This window comes from Ovis aries, chromosome 1 (assembly GCF_016772045.2).
Source record: "Ovis aries strain OAR_USU_Benz2616 breed Rambouillet chromosome 1, ARS-UI_Ramb_v3.0, whole genome shotgun sequence".
Taxonomy (NCBI): Eukaryota; Metazoa; Chordata; class Mammalia; order Artiodactyla; family Bovidae; genus Ovis; species Ovis aries.
This window is the reverse complement of record NC_056054.1, coordinates 247,549,330-247,573,255: the sequence shown is the minus strand read 5'-3', so window position 1 is coordinate 247,573,255 and position 23,926 is coordinate 247,549,330. Positions and strand designations below refer to the sequence as shown.

Sequence of the window (23,926 nt, the reverse complement as noted above, 5' to 3'; positions counted from 1 at the left end):
ATGAAAGTCATATAGCAACCGAACCTCAGTCTGAAAATTTTCCACCTTCAATCAAGATATCTTATGTACTACTGCCACCTACAGTAAGAAATGCCAAGAGAGTATGTATATTCTGAAAAGAAAAAATCTGTAACTATAAACTATAAGGAATCTATTTAAATACAAAGTGTTATATTTAAGGGTTTCATTATTTCACAAAATTTTCATTGTCATTGTAAGAGATATGCAGTTTTTAACCATGTTAAAATAAGCATGAGATTATCTTATATAAATATATGTGTGTGCACACATATATAAAACCAGGTACCTTTAAGAAAACAGTAAGAATCCCAAGCCACAGTTACTTCTAGTTTCTATAAACACAGAATATAACTTTTTTTTTTTTGAGAACTTTTGAAATTTCTCTCTACCATGAACATCCAGTTTCCAAAGAGATATGTAAAAATTTTAAGAGCAAGTATGAGGCAAACAGGTGAGGCTTTACTTAAGAATTTTTTAACAAAATTGTTTTAAAAATCATGGTTAACAGACTGAAAATTAGGGGAAACCATGCAAAAGAGACAAGAAGAGAGAGAAATGGTTCTTACTGGGGTTCTACAATATATTAGGAAATCAAATTACAATAAACTAGGAAATTAAAAAGAAAACTCTGATTCCTGCCTGGGGACCCAGAACTACAAAAAGTACCTGAGAATCAGGAAGACTGGTCTTGGGCTGGCTCTTAAGGAGAGCCCCAAATCTCCACTCCTGACAGATTCTGAAGTCTGCAGTAATGGAGTATGTCATATACATGAGTATGTATCACCGTCAAAACTGAGCTGTGTAAAGGCTTATATGAACTTTTAGTTCAAATTGACAGTGGGAAGGAAAATCACGTTTCCCAAAGAGGAATTCAAATTTGAGCCTTAGCAGCATCACTGAAATATCAAGAGGAAACAGTCTTTCAAAACAGAGGAGTACTCTAAGGGGCAAATTCATGAAAGGTCACATAAGCTTATTTAATTCTGATGTTTATAGAATCACCTTTCAAAATACTGGCTTTCAAGTCAGGTGTGTGATCTCACTTGCGCCCACCGCAGTGGCTGGTGAGGGCCAAATGCTTAGCAAATGTTTCAAAATATACCCTGAACTACGCAGAATTGTGGCTCCTCACCTGAGCTAAAGTTTGTATGAGCTTGGGGCTAAATGACATTCTTCACATAGTTAAAGAACTGGGCAACATCTTTAGCTTGGATTCTCCAGATGATTAACAGTCCTCAAGAGATCAAGAAAAATGTCATGTCCAGTATGTCCTAAGATCTCAAAGACCTTCCGAAGCCATCGAGTACGTTAAAAGAGATTTTTATCTAAGTAATTGCGCATTTAGCATAGCCTACAGTACCATATATTATGAACAAAATTTATGCTTATGGCTCTAGAGATAAGAAGATATAAGCACTGACAAGGAAGAGTTATTGTTCAAATGTTTACGTACTTTTGCTAATGGCGGGTGAGGCCATTTAAATTAGGTGTCATTTTTATTAATACATTAGCTGCATGTGACTTTATAAATAAGGCCGTCGTAAAAGCACTATCTACTTTAAGCTCTAGCATAATTAATGGAATACCTTCAGAGAAATGGTTAAATATTTCCATTTAAATTCACTATTTCTATTGCTAAAGATTAAGATTAATTGGTGAGTTGTTTCTTCCTAAATGTCCTTTCATCAAAGAGTTTTTCAAATTAGTAACTCCAGATACAGATTAACTGTTGGGTCATAATCAGTTTATATCAAAGTATATACTTTAGTGCAGTAAAGTTTATTTTAAAAGAAAAAGGAGAGGAACCTAAGACATAACAGATTTCAAATCAATTGGCTCAAACAACTGAAAACAAGAGAAGCCTCGCAGAGGGGCAAAAAACTTAATATAACACATTCAGAATCCAGATTCAAAAATACATGAGAATTAAACATTGACAAACACAGTGTCTTTTTCTTAAGACTAACCAGTTACATTCAGCTAAAAATAAAACTTTAAAAATTAAGTGACTGAGATAAAGTATTCACGGGAGTATTTCACCAAGCATCTTCAGTACAACTATCCTTTAAATCAGGATAAACTAAGCAAAGTTTCAAATCCTAAAATATGATGATTTTCTTACCATTTGGGGTCCAACATTCACATTTATTGGCCCTAAGGTTTTTGGTAAAATCTTTGTTGGTGAGTTGGTGCTGGACACGGGAAATGCAACAAATGAAACGTTACCTGAAATGATATTAGAGCACTGGGTTAATGTTCTGCAACGTCAAGGTCATCTTCTATCAGCCTGTACATCTGTCCTTTATTGTTGTTTAGTTGCTAAGCCGTTTCTCACTCTTTTGCTACCGCATGGACTGGAGCCCACCAGGCTGCATGTCTATGGGATTTTTCAGGCAATTGCCTGAAAATGGATTGCCTGGAATGGATTGTCACTTCCTTCTCCAAGGGATCTTCCCAACCCAGGGACTGGACCTGTGTCTCCTGCGCTGGCAGGTGGATTCTTTACCACTGAGCCAGCTGAGAAGCCCACATTTGTGCTTAAGTAATTTATCAAGTTATGAACAAGAAGGCATAGAGAAAAGTCACACTACTGCTCTGTTGTAGTGAGGATAATTAGCAAAATAAATCTGCAAAATATATAGTCCAGTCTCTCTGATAACCACTAAACCTTAAGTTGGTTTTGTAAAGGAAAAAATATTTAAGAGTACATAATGTAAATCACGGGGCTTCCCTTGTAGCTCAGTCAGTAAAGAATCTGCCTACAGTGCAGGAGACCTGGGTTTGATCCCTGGGTTGGGAAGATCCCCTGGAGAAAGAGATGGCAACCCACTCCAGTATCCTTGCCTGGAAAATCTTATGGATAGGGGAGCCTGGTGGGCTGCAGTCCATGGGGTTGCAAAGAGTCGGGCACGACTGAGCAACTAACAACTTAACGTAAATCATAGTTTATATCACAGTTGAGAATTTCAGTTAGATCTTTATTATAAATGACAGAACATAACAACAAGGAGATGAAATAGAACATGACATAAAATAAATATCTATTAAAAAATTTTATACTATAAAACAAAATTTTAATATTAGAAGTTAACATGGGTTTCAAAATGTTGAGTTAGCCACTTTTTGAAATTTTTGTTATACTGGAAAAACAAATATAATGCTACCAAATTCCTGATGGTAGAAACTACTAGGATCTTCACAGTGTCTTCAAGTGATCTCAACAAACTAAATTTCAAATTAAGGTAGCAAAATGCTATCCCTCCAAATGAAAAGCCGACCAATAATTTTTTGAACGGTCAACTATTAATACATAACTTTTCTGGACAAACTTCCGTTTATCAATATTTCTCTCAGAAGATAACAGTGGAATCCAATATAACAAAGGAGATCATACAGGAAGTGTGTGAAAGAAGGTCAATATTGAAACTCTGGGGAAAAATCAACATTTAAGAGTAGGACCAGAAAGACATCATGCTCAGATGGCCCTTTGTTAGCTCCTACAAAGCCTGCCCAACTCCTGAATGCCTGCTCTCATCTCTTAGTTCTGCACAGATCTCCCGCAGGAAGGAGCTCAGGCCATGAGGCTGAATTACGGCTCCTCTTCCTCAGCCTGGGGTGAGCTTACTTGCACCCTCAAATCTTATTTCTCTCCGAGAGGAAGATTCCCATATAAACTACTTCTTTCACATCTGCTCTGTACTTCCTGTCTTCTCAGGGAACTCTCGCATCAATTATTTCCTGTCTTCTGAGTTGTCAAGTATATTACTGGCTCCTTCCCCTCAGTTTCTTATATCATTTCCCTCAAATTCTACATTTCAAAATCAAATTCTTTAACCATATGACATCTCTTCTAGGCAGAATCTAAAAAGAAATTGTACAAATGAACTTATTTACACACCAGAGTCTCAGACCTAGAGAACAAAATTATGGTTGCAGAGGTTTGGGGGGTGGGAGGAGGACTGGGGGAAGGGATACTTAGGGAGCTGAAGGTGGATATGTACATACTGCAATATTTAAAATGGAGAGCCAACAAGGTCCTACTGTTTAGTGCCTGGAACTCTGTTCAGTGTTATGTGGCAGCCCAGAGGGGAGAGGAGTTTGGGGGAGAACAGATAAATGTATATGTATGGCTGAATCCCCTGCTGTCCACCTGAAACTATCACAACATTGTTAATCGGCTGGACTCCAATACAAAAATAAAAAACTTAGAAAAAGTCAAATTCCTTACCCTTCTCATGCCCACTCAGCAAGGACCAGTACCCAAATCTGCTTCTCCTTCTTGGTATAGATCATCACGCACCAACTACCCAAGCCGGAAACCATCAACCCCTCTTCATTCAACCAACAACCACATCCTACTTGTTATCTCCTTACCCTGGTTCCTTTATGTTGCTGGCACCTGTTTAATTTGGAACTTTATCAAATCTCATTTGAATGCATTTACTTCTCTAATATAGAGGTTCACAGCCCTGGCTGTGCAATGGAATTATCTGGGAAGCAATAAAAAACCGCCAATGTCTGGGTCTCAACCCCAGGCTGCTGATATAACTGGAATCAACCTGGGCATGAGACTGTTAAAGTTCTCCAGGAAGCTCCTAGGGGCAGCCAGGGTTGAGCACCACTCCCCGACTGGATAGCCTACCTCAAATGGCTTTCCTAGCGTCTCTGCACATCCGTGAAGAACCAGTCTTTCCACTGATGAAACTGTTGTGGACACTCCCTATTTAAGGCGTTTCTGAGGTTCCACAACGTTTTCTAAATGCCTTTCAGACTCCTCAACGTGGCACAAAAGCTCCCGCCTAGAGATCTCGGCCTCCCTGGGAAGCTTCGTGCTTAGCTACTCTGTCCACACGCACCTTCCACTCCAATCAGATTAAATTCCCTGCAGTCCCAGAAAGGCCCCAGGTCAACCACTCCAACTCTGGGGCACACAACTCCTTCTGGTGGGAAGTCTCTCTCTGCTGAGACAACAACTACCTTTCAGCATTTCAAAACAGCACTCCATACTATTTTCTGAGCCGTCACTATGTGGCGAAGTGTGTTCTAGAGGCTCCCACGCATACGTCACCTCATTACTGCTTAGGACAAAAGTGTGAAGTGTATTGTTACTGACTCCATTTTACCCACGAAGAAATTAAGACAGAGTGAGGTTAAATAATTTGTACTGGGTCCCACGGGCTCTAGAGCTTCTGTTCTCTGTGTCTCTAGCCTCTATGCTCTTCTTCTGGGTTTTCGAAAATCTACTATTGACTTGAAATTCTACTGTAAAGGAGACTGTGGTATCAGTTGTGTATTCAAGTGTCTGGTATAGTTCCTGGCATCAAAGAGGTGCATGAAACAATAAAAACTGTTTGACTTGTACAGACTGGAGCTATTACCCTTCCTAATCTGGATCCATACTTCCCGTAATGTAGCCTAAACTGTATCTTTTGTTACTTGTTAACAGGTGAAATAAACTTAACACACCTGGTCCTTTGTTTTTAACACATGACTGAGCAACTGGTATAATCAAAGTGTCCTTACTCTCTAACTGCTCAACTGATCTTTCATGTAATATGCATATCTTATCTGTTGCTAAAGATTGAGGTTATCATCAAAACTCCCCAAATGTGGTTATTCACCTGCTTAAGAATTCACCTAACTGGACAGCAGTACTAATCTGCGGTTCTAGGCGGGAGAACTGGAACAGACAGATGTGAGCCATGCACTCAGGCCTGGGCAGTGGGAGACACATCACCAATCCATGCAAAGATGAATCCAGCCCCGAAACTGTCTCTCAGATGACTTTTTTTTTTAATAGTCTTAGGGCTGCTGAATGTTTAAGATGAGATCATCTCTGATACACTGTGTGAGGAGCAAAAGTCAAAACTTTGCAAATAACAGTAAAGCAAGAAACATATCCAAAAAAAGAGGATGAAGGTTAGGGAATAAATTGATCTCAATTTGAAACTTAAGAGTAAAGGAAAATTAAGACTATAAAACTTAGGTCGAAAACAAAAAGAAAAATATCATTAAAGCCAGATCTGTTATGCCAGTTCATATCAAAGAATTTAGCAGGAAACAAATAACTTTGACTCTAAAGAGTATCTGGAAAAGTAAAGACAGAGAACAGCCGAGAAAAAATTCTTTGGGAAAAAAAAAAAAAGGAATAATGGGAAAAGAGAGGAATTTTAGACCCCCAGATTTCACAATTATTAGATAGCTAAAGGGACTGAATTCATGTGACATTGGCTAAGATGCAGACAAAAAAACTGACAAAACAGAAATCGAAGTCCCAAATTTGCTTCATTTATATGTGGTAAAAGTAGCATTTCAAATGAATGGAGAAATGGCAGATTAACACAATTTAGCAAACTTAAGTGAAAGAACTGATGCTTTTGAACTGTGGTGTTGGAAAAGACTCTTGAGAGTCCCTTGAACTGTGAGGAGATCCAACCAGTCCATCCTAAAGGAGATCAGTCCTGGGTGTTCATTGGAAGGACTGATGCTGAAGCTGAAACTCCAATACTTTAGCCACCTGATGCGAAGAGCTGACTCATTGGAAGACCCTGATGCTAGGAAAGATTGAGGCCAGGAGGAGAAGGGGACGACAGAGGATGAGATGACTGGATGTCATCACCGACTTAATGGACAGAAGTTTGAGTAGACTCCAGGAGTTGGTGATGGACAGAGAGGCCTGGCGTGCTGTGGTCCATGAGGTCACGAAGAGCCAGAAGTGACTGAACTGAACTGAAGTGAAAACAGACTGACAGATACACTGCCTAAAAAGAAACATTTTCTAAACAGCAAAAGACCCAATATACTTAACACGAATCTCAGACTTGGTAAACAAATTCACACAGGATAGATATGCTTAATTTTAATAACAAAAAGTTAACAAAAAAGAGGAAAATTTTTAATATACCCAATTAATAAAGATTAAGAAGTGTGATAATGTCCTGAGCTGGTAAAGATGTGGCAAAACGGATGCATTTAAAAAATATTTAGTTGGTACCTACTGTATGCCAAGTTCTAATGCTAATAAGCACTACAGGTACTGAGCGCAAGTGACCTGTCTGCAGCAGTCAAGGGGGCAAATAGGTCTCCTGGAGAACCTTCTTGGAGGGCAGTCCAACACTGTAATTAGAGAGGAGTTTTGGGACTGTGTGCTAAGGTATAAAATTTTAAGCAAGTGCTCTAATAAACAACTATACACATTTTAAAGCCTTTTCTACCTCAACAAATAATCTTTCAACTGCCCTCTGGGGCCTAAGACATAAGCTGATACCTAGCCTCTGCAACAATGTCACAGTTAGCAATGGTCATACCTTCTGACCAGCAATTCCTCTGCTGGATGTGCAATCTAATAATGTAAGCCGATAAGAACACGTCCTAGGAGTACAGCATTGTAGATAAAAGCAAAACCCGAGAAACAACTAAGATGTTTAAACATTATGGAGTATTATGAAGTCCCTAAAAATTACAACATTCCCATTATAAAAGCTGAGGACTTTTCTGACTGAGGACTTCCCTGGTGCTCCAAAGGTGAAGACTTCGCTTTCCTGTGCAGGGGGTGTGGGTTTGATCCCTGATGAGGAGCTAAGATCCCACAGGCCTCACACTCAAAACAACAAAACATAAAACAGAAGCAATATTGTAACACATTCAACAAAGACTAAAAAGAAAAACAGAGGATGATTAAATGGTATGATTCTGTCTATCTTAAAAACAACGGAGAAGGACCCCAGGCAAGGCAGCCCTCTAAGTGCCTGAATGAGCGGAGCTACGGAGAAAGATGGCCAAAGAGGCCTTCTGATCAACAGCTGCCAGAGGCTTGAAAAAAGACTTGATAGGTCCATAACTCCAGTGGCTAAGGCAGTCCGTGCCCCTGCACACTTGGTGCTGCCAGGATCCCTGTGACCCAAGCAACTACGCCATCTTCACGCTCAACCTTCACTGGGTAGAGTTGCCACAGGCAAAAAAAAAGGCTTGTGTCTATGCACATGGGCTCACTTTTGTCGAGTCCAACTCTGCAACCCTGTGGACTGTGGTCTGCCAGGCTTGTTTGTCGGGGGGGGGGGGGGGGGGGGGGGGGGGGGGTAGGGTTCTCCAGGCAAGAGTACTGGAGCATACTGGCCAATACCAGTTGCCATACCCTTCTAGAGCACTGTATTTCCCGCTGCCCTAGCTGCCAACCCCCTTGAGGACTTGGGTGCTGCCAGAACCCCTGCGACCCAAGCAGCTGCACCGCCTCTTCACCTGGGCTCCACAGGGGCAAACCCAAGTCCTCCTGGGCAGCCTCAGGAGCAAGCCCCAGTGGATGACTCACATGCAGAGGTGGAAATAAAACCACAATTGAAACCCAGAGGCAGTGTGGCTAAGGAAGAGTATCCAAAACCTTCCCACCAGCTGTACAAGCTGCAGATTAAATCCATACTATCAACTAGGCAGATTCTCTGTTTATGGAACATATCAAAGGACACTGAGAGCTCCCACCAAAAAAAAAAAAAAAAAAAAGACAAAAAACAAACCACTCTAGTTCTGATAGCTGTGGACATTGGAGGCAAGAACACACAGGAGCAGGACCAGATTAGAATCTGAGCTGCCCCCACAGCAGGTACAGAGAGTTGGAGGGTATCCTAGGGAGGTGACGTGGCCTGTGACACCAAGTGAGTGAAAGGACCCTGAAAGCAGTGACTCACGAAAAAAAAACATTTATTTTTCTTATGTTTTGACTTGGTCTGTAGTATCTCTCCCCCCCCGCCTTTTTTCCTCCCCCTCACCCCGCAGTTGCCAATTTTATTGGCACGATGAAATCTAATTAAGCTTTTGAGTTTTTCCTTTCTTCAATCATTCTTTTTATTGTTAATAACCCTCTGCCTCTACATTGCGCTTCTGCAGTTCTGTGGCGTTTTCCTTTTTCTTTTCCCCTTTCCTCTTAAATTTTTTTTGCTTTACTTTTTACTTTAATTTTTAATTCTTTAAAACCTATTATTTTTTCTACATTTATTCCTTTGTTTTCCCTAACATTCTTTTCCCCTTGCAGTTAATCTTTAATGTATATAAATTTTCCTTATCCACCTCTATTTAGCTTTGCATACCTATTCTTTCTTCCTTTTCTTAATTTCCTTTCCTCTCAACATATTTGTTAGTTTTGTTTTCATTGCTTTATTCCCCAGGTAGCACCTTGCTTTAGTTTTGTTTCCCAGTTTGTGCTTTAGTTAGTTTGTTCTTAACTGGTAAATATAAATTTTGGTTTCCTTTGTTCACCAAGCAAATCTACTGTACTTTATTTTTGTTGGACTATTTTGATTTTGCTTTTGGATGTATATGTATATGTGTATATTCCATTATTTTAATTATTATTTGCCTGATTTTGTAACTGCTGTATGTCTGGGGTTCATCTTTGGTTTCTCATTTTTGGGTATAGACTTTATTTAATCTCACTTAAGAAAGGCAATGCCAAAGAATGCTCAAACTACCGCACAACTGCACTCATCTCACACGCTAGTAAAGTAATGCTCAAGATTCTCCAAGCCAGGCTTCAGCAATACATGAATCGTGAACTTCCAGATGTTCAAGCTGGTTTTAGAAAAGGCAGAGGAACCAGAAATCAAACTGCCAACATCCTCTGGATCATGGAAAAAGCAAGGGAGTTCCAGAAAAATATATACTTCTGCTTTATTGACTATGCCAAAGCCTTTGACTGTGTGGATCACAATAAACTGTGGAAAATTCTGAAAGAGACAGAAATACCAGACCACCTGACCTGCCTCTTGAGAAACCTATATGCAGGTCAAGAAGCAACAGTTAGAACTGGACATGGAACAACAGACTGGTTCCAAATAGGAAAAGGAGTACGTCAAGGCTGTATATTGTCACCCTGCTTATTTAACTTCTATGCAGAGTACATCATGAGAAACGCTGGGATGGAGGAAGCAGAAGCTGGAATCAAGACTGTCGGGAGAAATATCAATAATCTCTGATATGCAGATGACACCACCCTTATGGCAGAAAGTGAAGAAGAACTAAAGGGCCTCTTAATGAAAGTGCAAGAGGAGACTGGAAAAGTTGGCTTAAAACTCAGCATTCAGAAAACAAAGATCATGGCATCTGGTCCCATCACTTCATAGGAAATAGATGGGGAAACAGTGGAAACAATGATGGACTTCATTTCTTGGGCTCCAAAATCACTGCAGATGGTGACTGCAGCCATGAAATTAAAAGACGCTTACTCCTTGCAAGAAAAGCTATGACCAACCTAGACAGCAAATTAAAAAGCAGAGACATTACTCTGCCGACTAAGGTCTGTCTAGTCAAGGCTATGGGTTTTCCAGTAGTCATGTATGGATGTGAGAGTTGGACTATAAAGAAAGCTGAGCTCAGAAGAATTGATGCTTTTGAACTGTGGTGTTGGAGAAAACTCTTGAGAGTCCCTTGGACTACAAGGAGATCCAACCAGTCCTTCCTAAAGGAGATCAGTCCTGGGTGTTCACTGGAAGGACTGATTTGAAGCTGAAACTCCAATACTTTGGCCACCTGATGCAAAGAGATGACTCATTGGAAAAGACCCTGATACTGAGAAAGACTGAGGGCAGGAGGAGAAGAGGACAACAGAGGATAAGATGGTTGGATGGCATCACCTACTCAATGGATATGGGTTTGGGTGGACTCCAGGAGTTGGTGATGGACAGGGAGGCTGGACGTGCTGCGGTTCATGGGGTTGCAAAGAGTCGGACACGACTGAGCGACTGAACTGAATGCCATAACAAACCACATGTGGAATCTTCGTTCCCAACCAGAGGTCAAACCATGAGCCTTTGGAGTGGGAGCACTGACTCTAGGATCCTAGACTACCAGAGAACTTACCTTAGGGAGTATCAGATAGTGAGAACTCCTACAAAGGAAACCACTTGAATAAAAGACCTGGCATCATCCAACCACCAGTAGCACCCTGTGCATCCAAACAACAAACAAAACAAAAAAACAAACCCAACATCAACAGACAGGATGACCACCTCTTTCAGCCTTGCCCATCAGAGGAAAAACAGACAAACAAAAAAACTTAGCATAAATCTTACCCAAACCACTCCACCAATTTAGGGGGGCAGAAAACAAAAGGAAGAAAGAATTCCACCATGAAGCCAGGGGAAAGGAGACCTCAAACACAGCAAGTTAAAGAAAATAATAATAATGGAAAGGCAGAGAAATACTGCACAAATGAAAGAACAAACTAGAAACACAGAAATCCAAATAAATGAAGAGGAAATAGGCAAACTACCTGAAAAAGAATTCAGAATGACAGTACAGATAATCAAAAATCTTGAAAACAGAATGGAGAAAATGCAAGAATCAATTAACAAAGACCTAGAAGAATTAAAGAATACGTATACAAACAACACAATCAACTGAAATTAAAAATACTCTAGAAAGAATCAATAGCAGAGTATCAGAAGCAGAAGAACGAACCAGGGATATGGAAGGTAAAATGGTGGAAATAACTTCTGAAGAGCAGAATAAAGTAAAATGAAAACGCCTGAGAATAGCCTCAGAGACCTCTGGGACAACAGCAAACTCACCAACATTTTAATTATAGGGGTCCCAGAAGAAGAGAGAAAAAGAAAGGGTATGAGAAATTTTTTGAAGAGATTGTAGTTGAAAATTTCCCCAACATGGAAAAGGAAATAGTCAATCAAGTCCAAGAGGTGTAAAGAGTCCCATACAGGATAAACCCAAGGAGAAACATGCTAAGACACATACTAATCAAACTAACAAAGATTAAACACAAAGAAAGAATATTAGAAGCAGCCAGGGAGAAGCAAAAACTAACGTACAGGGGAAACCCCATACGTTTAACAGCTGACCTTTCAGCAGAAACTCCGCAGGCCAGAAGGGAATGGCAGGATATATTTAAAGTTCTGAAAGGGAAAAATCTACAACCAAGATTACTCTACCTGGCAAGGATCTCATTCAAAATTGATGGCGAAATCAAAAGCTTTTCAGACAAGTAAAAGCTAAGAGAATTCAGTACCACCAAACCAGCTTTACAACAAATGTTAAAGGGACTTACACAGTCAAGAAACCTAAGAGAAGAAAAAGATCTACAAATCAAACCCCAAACAACCGACAAAATGACAACAGGAACATATATATCAATAATTATGGATTATATATATCAGCATATATATATAATATATATATCAGCAATCTATGGATTCAATGCTATCCCTATCAAATTATCAATGGCATTTTTCACAGAACTAAAAAAAAAATTTTCACAATTCATATGGAAACACAAAAGACCCCGAATAGCCAAAGCAGTCCTGAGAAAGAAGAATGGAGCTGGAAGAATCAAACTTTCTGACTTCAGATTATACTACAAAGCTACAGTCATCATTATGGTATGATACTGGTATAGAAACAGATATATAGACCAATAGAACAAGATAGAAAGCCCAGAAATAAACCCATGCACCTATGGGTACCTTATTTTTGACAAAGGAGGCAAGAATATATAATGGGGCAAAGACAGCCTCTTCAATAAATGGTGCTAGGAAAACTGGACAGCTACATGCAAGAGAATCAAATTAGAACACGTCCTAACACCATACACAAAGATAAACTCAAAATGGATTAAACACCTAAATGTAAGACCAGAAACTACAAAACTCTTAGAGGAAAACATAGGCAGAACACTTGACATAAATCAAAGCAAGATCCTCTACGATCTACCTCCTAGAGTAATGGAAATAAAAACAGAAGTAAACAAGTGGGATCTGATTAAACCTAAAAGCTTTTGCACAGCAAAGGAAACTATAACCGAGGTGAACAGACAACCCTCAGAATGGGAGAAAATAACAGCAAATGAAACAACTGACAAAGGATTGATTTCCAAAATATACAAGCAGCTCATACAACTCAATGCCAGAAAAACAAACAACCCAATCAAAAAGTGGGAAAAAGATCTAAACAGACATTTCTCCACAGAAGACATAGAAATGGCTAACAAACACATGAAAAGATGATCAACACCACTCATTATTAGAGAAATGCAAATCAAAACTCCAATGAGATATTACCTCATACCAGCCAGAATGGCCATCATCAAAAAGTCTACAAACAATAAATGCTGGAGAGGATGTGGAGAAAAAGGAATGCTCTTGCACTGTTGGTGGGAATGTAAATTGATACAGCCACTATGGAAGATGGTATGGAGATTCCTTAGGAAACTAGGAATAAAACCACCATACGACCCAGCAATCCACTCCTAGGCATATACCCTAAGGAAACCAAAATTGAAAAAGACACATGTATCCCACTGTTCACTGCAGCACTATTTATGATGGCTAGAACATGGAAGCAACCTAGATGTCCACCAACAGAGAATGGATAAAGAATTAGCAGTACATATATACAATAGAATATTACTCAGCTATAAAAAGGAACCCATTTGAGTCAGTTCTGATGAGGCGGATGAACCTACAGCCTATTATACAGAGTGAAGTAAGTCAGAAAGAGGAAGATAAATATCGTAGTCTAATGCATACATACGGAATCTAGAAAAATGGTACTGAAGAATTTATTTACAGGGCAGCAATGGAGAAACAGACATAGAGAACAGACTTATGGACATGGGGAGAGGGGAGGAGAGGGTGAGATGTATGGAAAGAGAAACATGGAAACTTACATTATCATATGTAAAATGGACAGCCAACGGGAATTTGCTGTATGTCTCAGGAAACCCAAATCAGGGGCTCTGTATCAACCTAGAGGAATGGGATAGGGAGGGAGATGGGAGGGAGCTTCAAAGGGAAGGGGATGTATGTATACACCCATCAATCCATGTATGGTTGATTCATGGTGAGGTTTGACAGAAAACAACAAAATTCTGTAAAGCAATTATCCTTCATTTGAAAAAAAAAAGAAAAACCTACATATACACATAAGTTTACAGATGCAGAAAGAGTCTGGCAAGATAACAAACTTAATAGAGGTTACCTCTGGGTGAGTAGTAGGGATAAATGTTTTCCTTTGTTTTATACTTTATTATTATTAAAAAGTTTTATGAACATGAATGCACTTGTTCTATAATGTAAAAACCTATTGCTACTCTGAACCAAAAAAAAAAAAAGACTGACAGGGAGTCAGCCAGTACTGTTCATACAAGGTGAAGATCTATAAATGAAGCGTCTCTGTTTTATAATTAGTAAAAATGAAATTTGTTTCAGGAGCAGTTAGAAAGACTCTACTGGGATTTCACAATTGTAATATCTATAAATAAAAGAAACGTATTTAGACATAATTTACTTTCATAAAATCAACTAGGCTCAGCAGCAGAAATATAATTTTTTAGATTCAAAAAGACATTTAAATAGGTTACAAACATCTAGCCTCCTGAAATGTCAGCTCCATTAGGAGTAAACCAAACCAAGTCTAAATAATTTTTCATAAGTACTTGGCCTTAATTCACAGCTGCCTGGCAACAGGGTCCTGACACTGTCCAGAAGCCAATGTCTAGCACATGATGTATTTATTAAAAACAAAAATTTAAAGACCTGCCTGGATTTTGATCCTGGCAATTCCCTGAATTAACTAAAATGAGATCAATCACCTAGGAAAGGGGCTTGAAAAAGAGCTAAAACTTATAGCAAATCTTGGAAGAGGCACAAAATTTTGCCTCAGATTTTATCTTGATTTCTTGAATAACTGGAATCCTTCTGTTTCCATCAGAATTGTCCAGAACACCAGAGTTCTTTCACTTGTAATTCTTGGTGCGGGGGACAGGGTGGGGTGGGGGGCGGGAAGGCACGGTTCTAGTTATAATCACCTTTAATATGTCCAATTAAAATGAAAACTTCAAATAATTGTGGTTTGTTATGATGTCAGTGGACTTCCCAGATGGCATTAGTAGTAAAGAACCCGCCTGCCAATGCAGGAGACATTAAGAGGCGCGGGTCAGGAAGATTCCCCTGGAGATGGGCATGGCAGCCCACTCTGGTATTCTTGCCTAGAGAATCCCCAGGACAGAGGAGCCTGGCGGGCTACAGCCCACGGGGTTGCAAAGAGTCAGACATGACTGAAGTGACTAAGCACGTATGATGTCAGTACAAGTTATATTTTATCTTTTGGGGAAAAAATTTTTGGCCTTGAACTAGCTTTGGGGAAAACCTCCATCCAAGCCTATCACATCCTCCTAGAAGAACCATATTAGTAACTTATTATAGGAATGAATATGCTTATTTTATGGGTTTATAAATATCTCAAATCAGAAATTGTTAACATCCCATACATACAGGGTCCAAACTTCACAGGACAAGCTAAACCTACAGCCCTAAAGAAAAGTTAAAAATGTGGTGGTATATATATGTGTTTGTCAAACTCGTAGAACTCTAGGCTAAAAAGGGTTAATTCTACTGCATGTAAATTGCATCTTAATTTTTAAAAATCGGAAAAAAGCGCCCTGTGCAATTTATTTACTTATTGCTAAGAAGCTAATTACAGATTAAACAATCCTCTTGCTTGTCCTCTTGTTACCTACGTTTATTTTTTAAACAGGTAGTTGATGGATTTGTCTAAACTACATTCTTCCAGCTACTCTCTCTTTTGGAAACCTCTTGCATCATCACAATCTATCCCCTTCCGCTGGATCACTCTTATCACCCTATGAACACGCCATTTTTTTCCTTTCATCTTAAAAACAGGACACAAAACCATAGTTAAGTTGCCTTAACTATGCACACAGCTCTCCAGCTACCAATTCGTTTCGGTCGCCCTTCACAACAAAACTCACCAAATCCGTCAACATCTGCTCGCTCTACCTCTCCACTCTGTTTTCTTTAACCCATTCCTGTGCCCGCTCCCCAACTTCACTGAACTAGTTCCTACCAAGATCATCTCCATGTTGCTAAATCCAATGATCAATTCTCAGTTTTCAACTTAACCTTAATCTACCAGCCATATCTGATTCTTTTCAAAAATCACACCTTCCTCTCAAACACTCTCCACTTGGCATCCAAACCTCCATTCTCTCTTGGCTCTCCTTCGAACCACCGGCTTCTCCTCACTTGTGGTTGCTGGGTCCTCCTAGAAACAATCGAGACCCCTTTATATTAGTCCTCTGACTCTTCTCTGTCAACTCTTCCTCACGAGGTGGTATGACAGCTTCTGTCAGACTCATGTATCCAACTGTCCTTTTGCATATCTCCATTCTGATGTTTAATCGTTACTCAAACTTAACATACTCGAAACTGAACTCTTAATACTCCAAATTTCTGACTGCTCCCCAGCGCACACAGAAAACTCCTCCCATCTCTCTCTTCATCACAGTAGATGTCAGCTCCATTCTTCAACTCTTCATAGGCCAAAAGAGATCACTACTGACATTTCTTATATCCTACATACAATCCATTAATAAATCCTACTGGCCCTATCTTTAAAATGTATTCTGACTAGAGAACAAAGGTGTGGTTACCAGTTAGGGAGGGACAGACAAAATAGAGGTCGGGGAGTGGGAAGCACAAATTATTGGGTGTAAGATAGGCTCAAGGAAGTATTGTTCAACATGAGAAATATAGCCAGTGTCTTATAAAATTACAGATACTTAAAAAAAAAAAGCAGATGGACAATGAAAAATTCAACAGAATGTACAAAAAAAATATAAATTAAAAAACCCAAACAATCTATGTACAAAGAAGTTGTGTCAGAATATTGCTGGTTTATATTTATGGTGGTGGTCCTCATTTTGAATTTTCATTTAGTTCTTTGCTATACATCTGTATCCATACCCACAATAAAAATGATTTAATGTTTACAGAAAATAAGATAAATGTGGGACTTCCTTGGTGGTCCAGTAGCTAAAACTCTGCACTCCCAACGCAGGGGGCCTGGGTTCGATCCAGGTCAGGGAACTAGATTCCATGCGCCACAACGAAGAGATGTAACTAAAGATCCCACATGTCATGCTGAAATGAAGACCCAGTGCAGGCAAATAAATAATAATATCAAGCCCTCAATAAACTCACAGTTTAAAACATAAATAAAACAAAATAAAAGGTATCTTGAATACAACCAATTCTCATGCACTCTGCTGCTACCACTCTGATCCAAGCGACCATTTCTATCTTGAATTATTGTAACGTGTTCCTGATTCATCCACCTGTCCTGCATTAGGCCCACCTAAGCCCACAACTCTACTCCCAAGCTTTCCAATACAGTAGTCATTAAGCTATAACGCACTTGAAATGCAGTTAGCATGACTGAGGACCTAATTTCTAGACTTTTGTTGTTGCTTAGTCACTAAGTCCTGTCTTAGCATCATTAATACCCTTTGCAACTCTTTGCGACTCCATGGACTGTAGCCTGCCAGGCTCCTCATGCCTGGGAAATCCGGATTTCCCAAGTAAGAATACTTGAGTGAGTTGCCATTTCCCTCTCTAAATTCCTAAACTTTTAAAATTTTAATTAACTCAAATTTACAAACTGAAGTAGTAGAAAATATTTTTCCATTAAAAACAGCATGACTATTTCGGTAGTACTGCATTTCACCCCAACTGTTGAAACTTTAACATCTAAACTGAAATGTGCTTTAAGTGTAAGATAATCGATCTTGAAGGCAAGTAACCAAAACCTATCTCACTAAAAATTTGATTATGTTGACTACATGTTCAATGATAAATGTTCTAGATACTGGGGTAAATAAAATTTATCATTCAGACTAATTTTATCTGTTTGTTTTCACCATTTTAACCTGGCTACTAGAAAATTTAAAATTATGTGACTTATGTCGTGCTACTGAACAGCACTGTTCTATCTGTCATCACACAGCCGAGTGATCCTCCTTTGTGGAGTAATTCTCTTCCAAATTCTCCAGTGACTTTGCAGTCCTTAATCTTTTTTTAAATTTTTTCAAAAATATAAATTTATTTATTTTAATTGGAGGTTAATTACTTTACAATATTGTATTGGTTTTGCCATGCATCAACATGAATCTGCCACGGGTATACACGTGTTCCCCATCCTGAACCCCCCTTCCCTCCTCCCTCCCTGTACCATCCCTCTGGGTCATCCTAGTGCACCAGCCCCAAGCATCCAGTATCATGCATCGAACCTGGACTGGTGATTTGTTTCATATATGATATTATACATGTTCCCATGCCATTCTCCCAAATCATCCCGCCCTCGCCCTCTCCCAAAAAGTCCAAAAGACTGTTCTATACATCTGTGTCTCTTTTGCTGTCTCGCATACAGAGTTATCATTACCATCTTTCTAAATTCCATATATATGCGTTAGTATACTGTATTGGTGTTTTTCTTTCTGGTTTACTTCACTCTGTATAACAGGCTCCAGTTTCATCCACCTCATTAGAACTGATTCAAAATGTATTCTTTTTAATGGCTGAGTAATACTCCATTGTGTATATGTACCACAGCTTTCTTATCCATTTATCTGCTGATGGACATCTAGGTTGCTTCCATGTCCTGGCTATTATAAATGCAGTCCTTAAGACGGTTAATCGGGCCCAAGGTCACTTGACCCCTCCTTTCTGACATCATCAGCTGTCAGATCGCTCCCCTCTCTCCCCCTTTGTAGCACTGCATTCACGCAGGACTGTGCGCTGCTCCTCAAACCATGTCCAGTCATTTTCTCCCTCATGGCCTTTGTATCTCAAGTTCCCTCTGTTGATAACTTTCTTTCCCTAGATATCCATCTATGTGCCTTATTCCCCAGTTTCCTTCAAAACTCTGCTCGGTTGTCAGTGCATCAGAAATGCCTGATTACGCCATGTCAGCACTTCTTCATTCACCATGATTTTCCACAGTACTTCTCTGTTTGACTGTACTGCACATTTACTTGCTTATATGATCATTATCTGCTCATAGCACACATGACGCATCTGTCACAAAGACACACGCACCCCGATGTTCACTGCAGCACCATTTACAACAGCCGGGGCATGGGAGCAACCTAACTGTCCATCAAAAGAGGGGTGGATAAAGATGTGGTGTGTGTATGCATATATATTTATATGTGTATGTACACACACACATACACACACACAGAGAGGTAAATACAATGGAATACTGCTGCTGCGGCTGCTAAGTCGCTTCAGTCGTGTCCGACTCTGTGTGACCCCATAGACGGCAGCCCACCAGGCTCCCCTGTCCCTGGGAGTCTCCAGGCAAGAACACAGGAGTGGGTTGCCATTTCCTTCTCCAATGCATGAAAGTGAAAAGTGAAAGTGAAGTCGCTCAGTCGTGTCTGACTCTTAGCGACCCCATGGACTGCAGCCTACCAGGCTCCCCCGTCCATGGGATTTTCCAGGCAAGAGTGCTGGAGTGGGATGCCATTGCCTTCTCCGACAATGGAATACTACTTGGCCATAAAAAAGAACAAAACTGGGTCATGTGTAAAGATGTGGATGGACCTAAACACTGTCATACAGAGTGAAGTCAGAAAAATAAGTATATACTAATGTATATATGTGGAATCTGAAAAAACTGGTATAGACCATCAGAGACACAGATGTAGAGAACAAATGAAATGTATGGACACCAAGGGAGGAAGGGTGGGCATGGGATTAATGGAGAGACTGGGATTGACATATATACACTACTGATCCTATGTATAAAATAGGTAACTAATGTGGCTCAGGGGTAAACAATCCACCTGTCAATGCAGGAAATACAGGAGATGCAGGTTCGATTCCTGGGTCGGGAAGATCCCCAGAGGAGGAAATGGCAACCCACTCCAGTATTTTTGCCGAGAAAAATCCTGGCATGGACAGAGGAGCCTAGCGGGCTACGGTCTACATGTTCACAAGAGAGTCGGACACAACTGACAAAGCACACCCGAGGAGAACATACTATAGCACAGGGAACTCTAGTCACTGCTCCACGGTGACCTCAATGTGAAGGAAACCCAGAAAAGGGGAGAGATATGTGTACTTACAGCCGCTTCACTCTGCTGCACAGTGAGCAAAAACTAACACGACACTGTAAAGTAACTACACTCCAATAAAAATTTCAAAAAATATCTGTCAGATGAACGAATGAATGCATGAATACATGAATGATGGAAGCATGTGATACAAATTCAGGAGATAGGCATATTATTCAATGAAAACTAAATCTCCTCCCATCACCAACCACCACCTAACCATTCCCCCCCTTCCCTAGTGACAGCTACAATGCGTTTCTATATAACCTTTCAGAAATACTCAAGGCATATACTAACATATACGCATATATATATCCTTTTTCCCTTACACATATGGTTAAAAACCATCAGTTTGCACATTGCTTTTTTACCACTTAACAATACTATATCTATTTTAGATGTCTTTCCCTACCTATTTACATACATATGTAATTTTGATTCAATATCTACTTTGTTAGCTATATAATATTTCTTTGTATAGCTCTAGCAGCTTGAGTCCCTTAATAATGGAAAACTTTTCGTGTTACAAACATTAATAGTAAAATCTTTTTATTACTACAAATAATGCTGCAATGACTACATATATCTTTACGCACATCCGTTGTACCAAATATCTGTACAAATTCATCTTCTATTCAGAAATGTATGAATGTATCCATTTCCACATAACCTTACGAACTCAGTGTTTTATCAAACTTTATTTCTGTCAATCTTTAGGCTAAAAATAGCATCTCACTTTGATTTTATTTTGGTTTTATTATGAGAATAAGGCTAATATGCTTTCTTTAAAAGTCATCTAAATTTTCCTTCCTGAGAATTAGGACCATCTTCCTATTGGTTGGTGGTGATTCACTGGTAGACTCTCTTTAAATACTGAAAGGTAAGAATATTCTTTGTTATACCTGGTGAAAATAATTTTCCCAACTTGACACTTGTCTTTGGCTTTTATATATGATTTTCTCTTCACATTTGAAAAGAATGTTGTCAATCTTATACTTCTTTCCTTTTATGACTTTAATGTCATATTAAAAAGGTCTGTGAGCACATAAGAGATGCAGGTTAAATCTCTGAGTCAGGAAGATCCCCTGAAGGAGGGCATGGCAACCCACTCCAGTATTCTCGCCTGGAAAATCCCATGGACAGAGAAGACGGGCGGGCTACAGTCCACAGGGTCACAAAAGAGTCGGACAAGACTGAAGTGACTTAGCATGCACAAGTCTGGTATTTCCAGTTAGATATGCTATTCTTGAATTTAATTGTCATTCATTACATACTAAAGACTGTATTAAACATCCCCATGTTTTCTACTTTGATACCTTCATTTTAAATTTTACATCCTTGACCATCTGGAATTTATCTAACGTGAGAAATGAATGACCCAATTTTGCCCCCTAGATGGCTACTTTAGGCTGCCAATGGTGGCTGGCTACCATCTAATGAGAACTCTTCTCCCCTCCCCCACGCTACAGGAACGTCTACCTTACTGACTACCTTCAGTCGCACTACTAACTCCACCTTACTGACTGTCTATTTGCTCCACTGATGTGCCTCTTTATACGACAGCATCACAGGCTTCACTTTGTTCATGATTAACATTTCCAACAGAGAATAAGGAGACTCAGAAAGTGTCAAGCGTTTCCCTCCTTCCCATACTACCCTTTAATTATTTGTTAATAACGGTTTTAAAGGACTGTAGATCAGTTTCAAATACAGTACTAATGTGGTCAAGTCACAGGTCGATTCTGGAAGAGGTCCATTCATTCTGCAAAAAGGGAAGATTCCACAGTCTTCAGCCTATTTCTAATTCTAGCCAGTCATCTAGCAAATAACATATGTCACTGAAGAGAGAGTCGGGTAGGGAGAACAATATGATGGCTCAGGGGATATTTATCATCTTTATTTGAAAAATAACTCAGGCCCCACAGATCAACAGCACCATCTTCATAAAGCAAGCACACATTAGTTTGCAAAGATAGGGGAAATAGCAAATCTGTTAAGACAGTAAAATATAGCACATCCATATATAAGACGCATGTCGGGATTGGGGACTGAAGGTAGATAAACCTGCAGTCACTCTGACTTCATTTGTTAACTTTTTTTTAAAGTTTTCTATTTACGGTTTAGCTATATACTGGGCATTACCTGTATGTACCCCATAACACTGCTGTGTTCTATATTGTTGCATCTGTACTCAATCATGTTCACCAAAGTTGCTAAGATTAAATCCAACACCATTACTACACTTTGTAACATGGGTGACCATGGCATCGCTGTAATTGGCAAGGCTGAGAAATAGAAAAGTTCATAAGATCTCCAAAGTTATGGTTAAAATGACCTTTAGTGTATGTGGTTCCAAAATGGAAATCAAGCATCCTTACAGCATAAATGAAGACAGAAGAAGTGAAATGCACATTCCTATATATCACAGGCATGGAAGCCAGAGTCGGAATGTTTTTGCAGCTGTCAGAAAACAAGACTTCTAGGATTTCCCCCGCCACCACAAAGGACCACCTAACCAGAATCTTTCCAAGGAACCAGAGAGGATCCTTGAAGTGACCATAACCTCCCACCCCCCAAAAAAACAACTCTACAGCCCTCAGAGCATACTCCCAATGAACCAGTAAATCTTTTATGTTAGTCCTTCCTTGCCCTGGAGGATCCAGTCTTTTCTCTTGGCTTTGATAAGCATTTTTACTTGGAGGACACCTTTTAAAACCATTAGCCAGCTCTCCCTGCCTCTGGTATCCATAACCATAAATACCCTGGATTCTTCAATCTGAAAAGAGAAAAACATTTCTTTCTTCTTCTCCTCACATGTCAGAATTTAAAGAGGGCCTACTAATTTCTTAAATGAACTGCTAATTCAAGCTCTGGTATCAGGAATATTATAACTGTTTTCATTTAGTTCATCAAATGTCAAAGCTAAAAGATCTTAGAAATCATATAGTCCATTCTCCCTGGGTTTCTTTTGTAGGACTTTTCCTTTTCAATGTCCATCCAAAAACATTCAGCTCTCCTAGAGGCTGGATCCTATTGTTTTTCAATGGCTTCTTTATCTTTAGTTAAAATATGTCCCTTTGTCCTTTTTCTGTTTACCTTGCTGAGACAAGGACAACTTTTAATTCTTGATTTCCACTTCCACCTCCTTAATTAGGATTTCCAAGTGTTGGACACATTATCTTCCGATTAATAATTAAGTTTACCATATGGCCTCAAACGATTTGGTTCTTCCAAGCCTTCCCAGTAACTCTTCCCATGTGTCTGGTCATAGGACACAAAGAGGATGACAACAGTGGGAGAGGGTAGTATCCCTCTTCATCAAAACACGTTTCTGGGCTCCACTAGACACCTAAAGAATCAAAAACCAGGTGGCAATGAGTACTTTAAATAAGTAAGTACCTCAGACGATTCTGAGAATCAAGCAAGACTGGGACAAACTGCTACAGTACCCTTTTTCTCTGTGTTCAAATTCAGGAAGTAATGGTGTCTAAGTAGACTCTTTCTACTCCACTTATCTCCATTTTTGTCTTAAAAAGAGAAAGGACAAGTGACTCTTATTTATTATTATTATTATTATTTATTGTCTCTTGTTCTTACATGTTATATCTTTTCAGTGTTTAGCCTATTTTCAGCCACTACTTTTAGCACCTCACCAGAGCCAACAGACCCACCAGATGGCACATAGACGCTGTCTGTTGTCTAGAAAAGAGAGCGAGCGGAAAGCAGCATATTTTATCTTGGACCAACAGCCACTGAATGGCTGGAGTAGATCAACACAGCTGGGTGCAACCACAAGATCAGGCCCAATGAGCATTAGCATACCCAAGGGCACTTAATTGGAAATCACTCTCATGAAGAAGCCCATAACCCTTCTGAGATGCTAACTTGCCCCAGACCCTGTTACAAATAAATCACTCTGATAGTAAAGAATCTGCCTGCAGGAGACCTGGGTTCGATCCATGGGTCAGGAAGATCCCCTGGAGAAGGGAA

The 23,926-nt window shown here is 39.6% G+C and overlaps 1 protein-coding gene across 22 annotated transcripts in view; it reads right to left on the bottom strand.

The window, feature by feature from the left end:
• Positions 1-23,926, bottom strand: part of TFDP2 (transcription factor Dp-2) — a 203,486-nt gene that overhangs the window by 48,828 nt on the left and 130,732 nt on the right. For 17 of the 22 annotated variants that reach the window (XM_060394981.1, XM_042236073.1, XM_042236079.1 and 14 more), the window contains one exon: positions 2,144-2,247. In XM_060394981.1, the coding sequence (XP_060250964.1) occupies positions 2,144-2,247 (104 nt within the window). Of the gene's footprint in view, positions 1-2,143; positions 2,248-4,249; positions 4,383-4,663; positions 23,286-23,926 lie in introns of those variants that run through there. The other 5 variants (XM_060395015.1, XM_042236107.1, XM_060395017.1 and 2 more) reach the window with 4 other exon arrangements.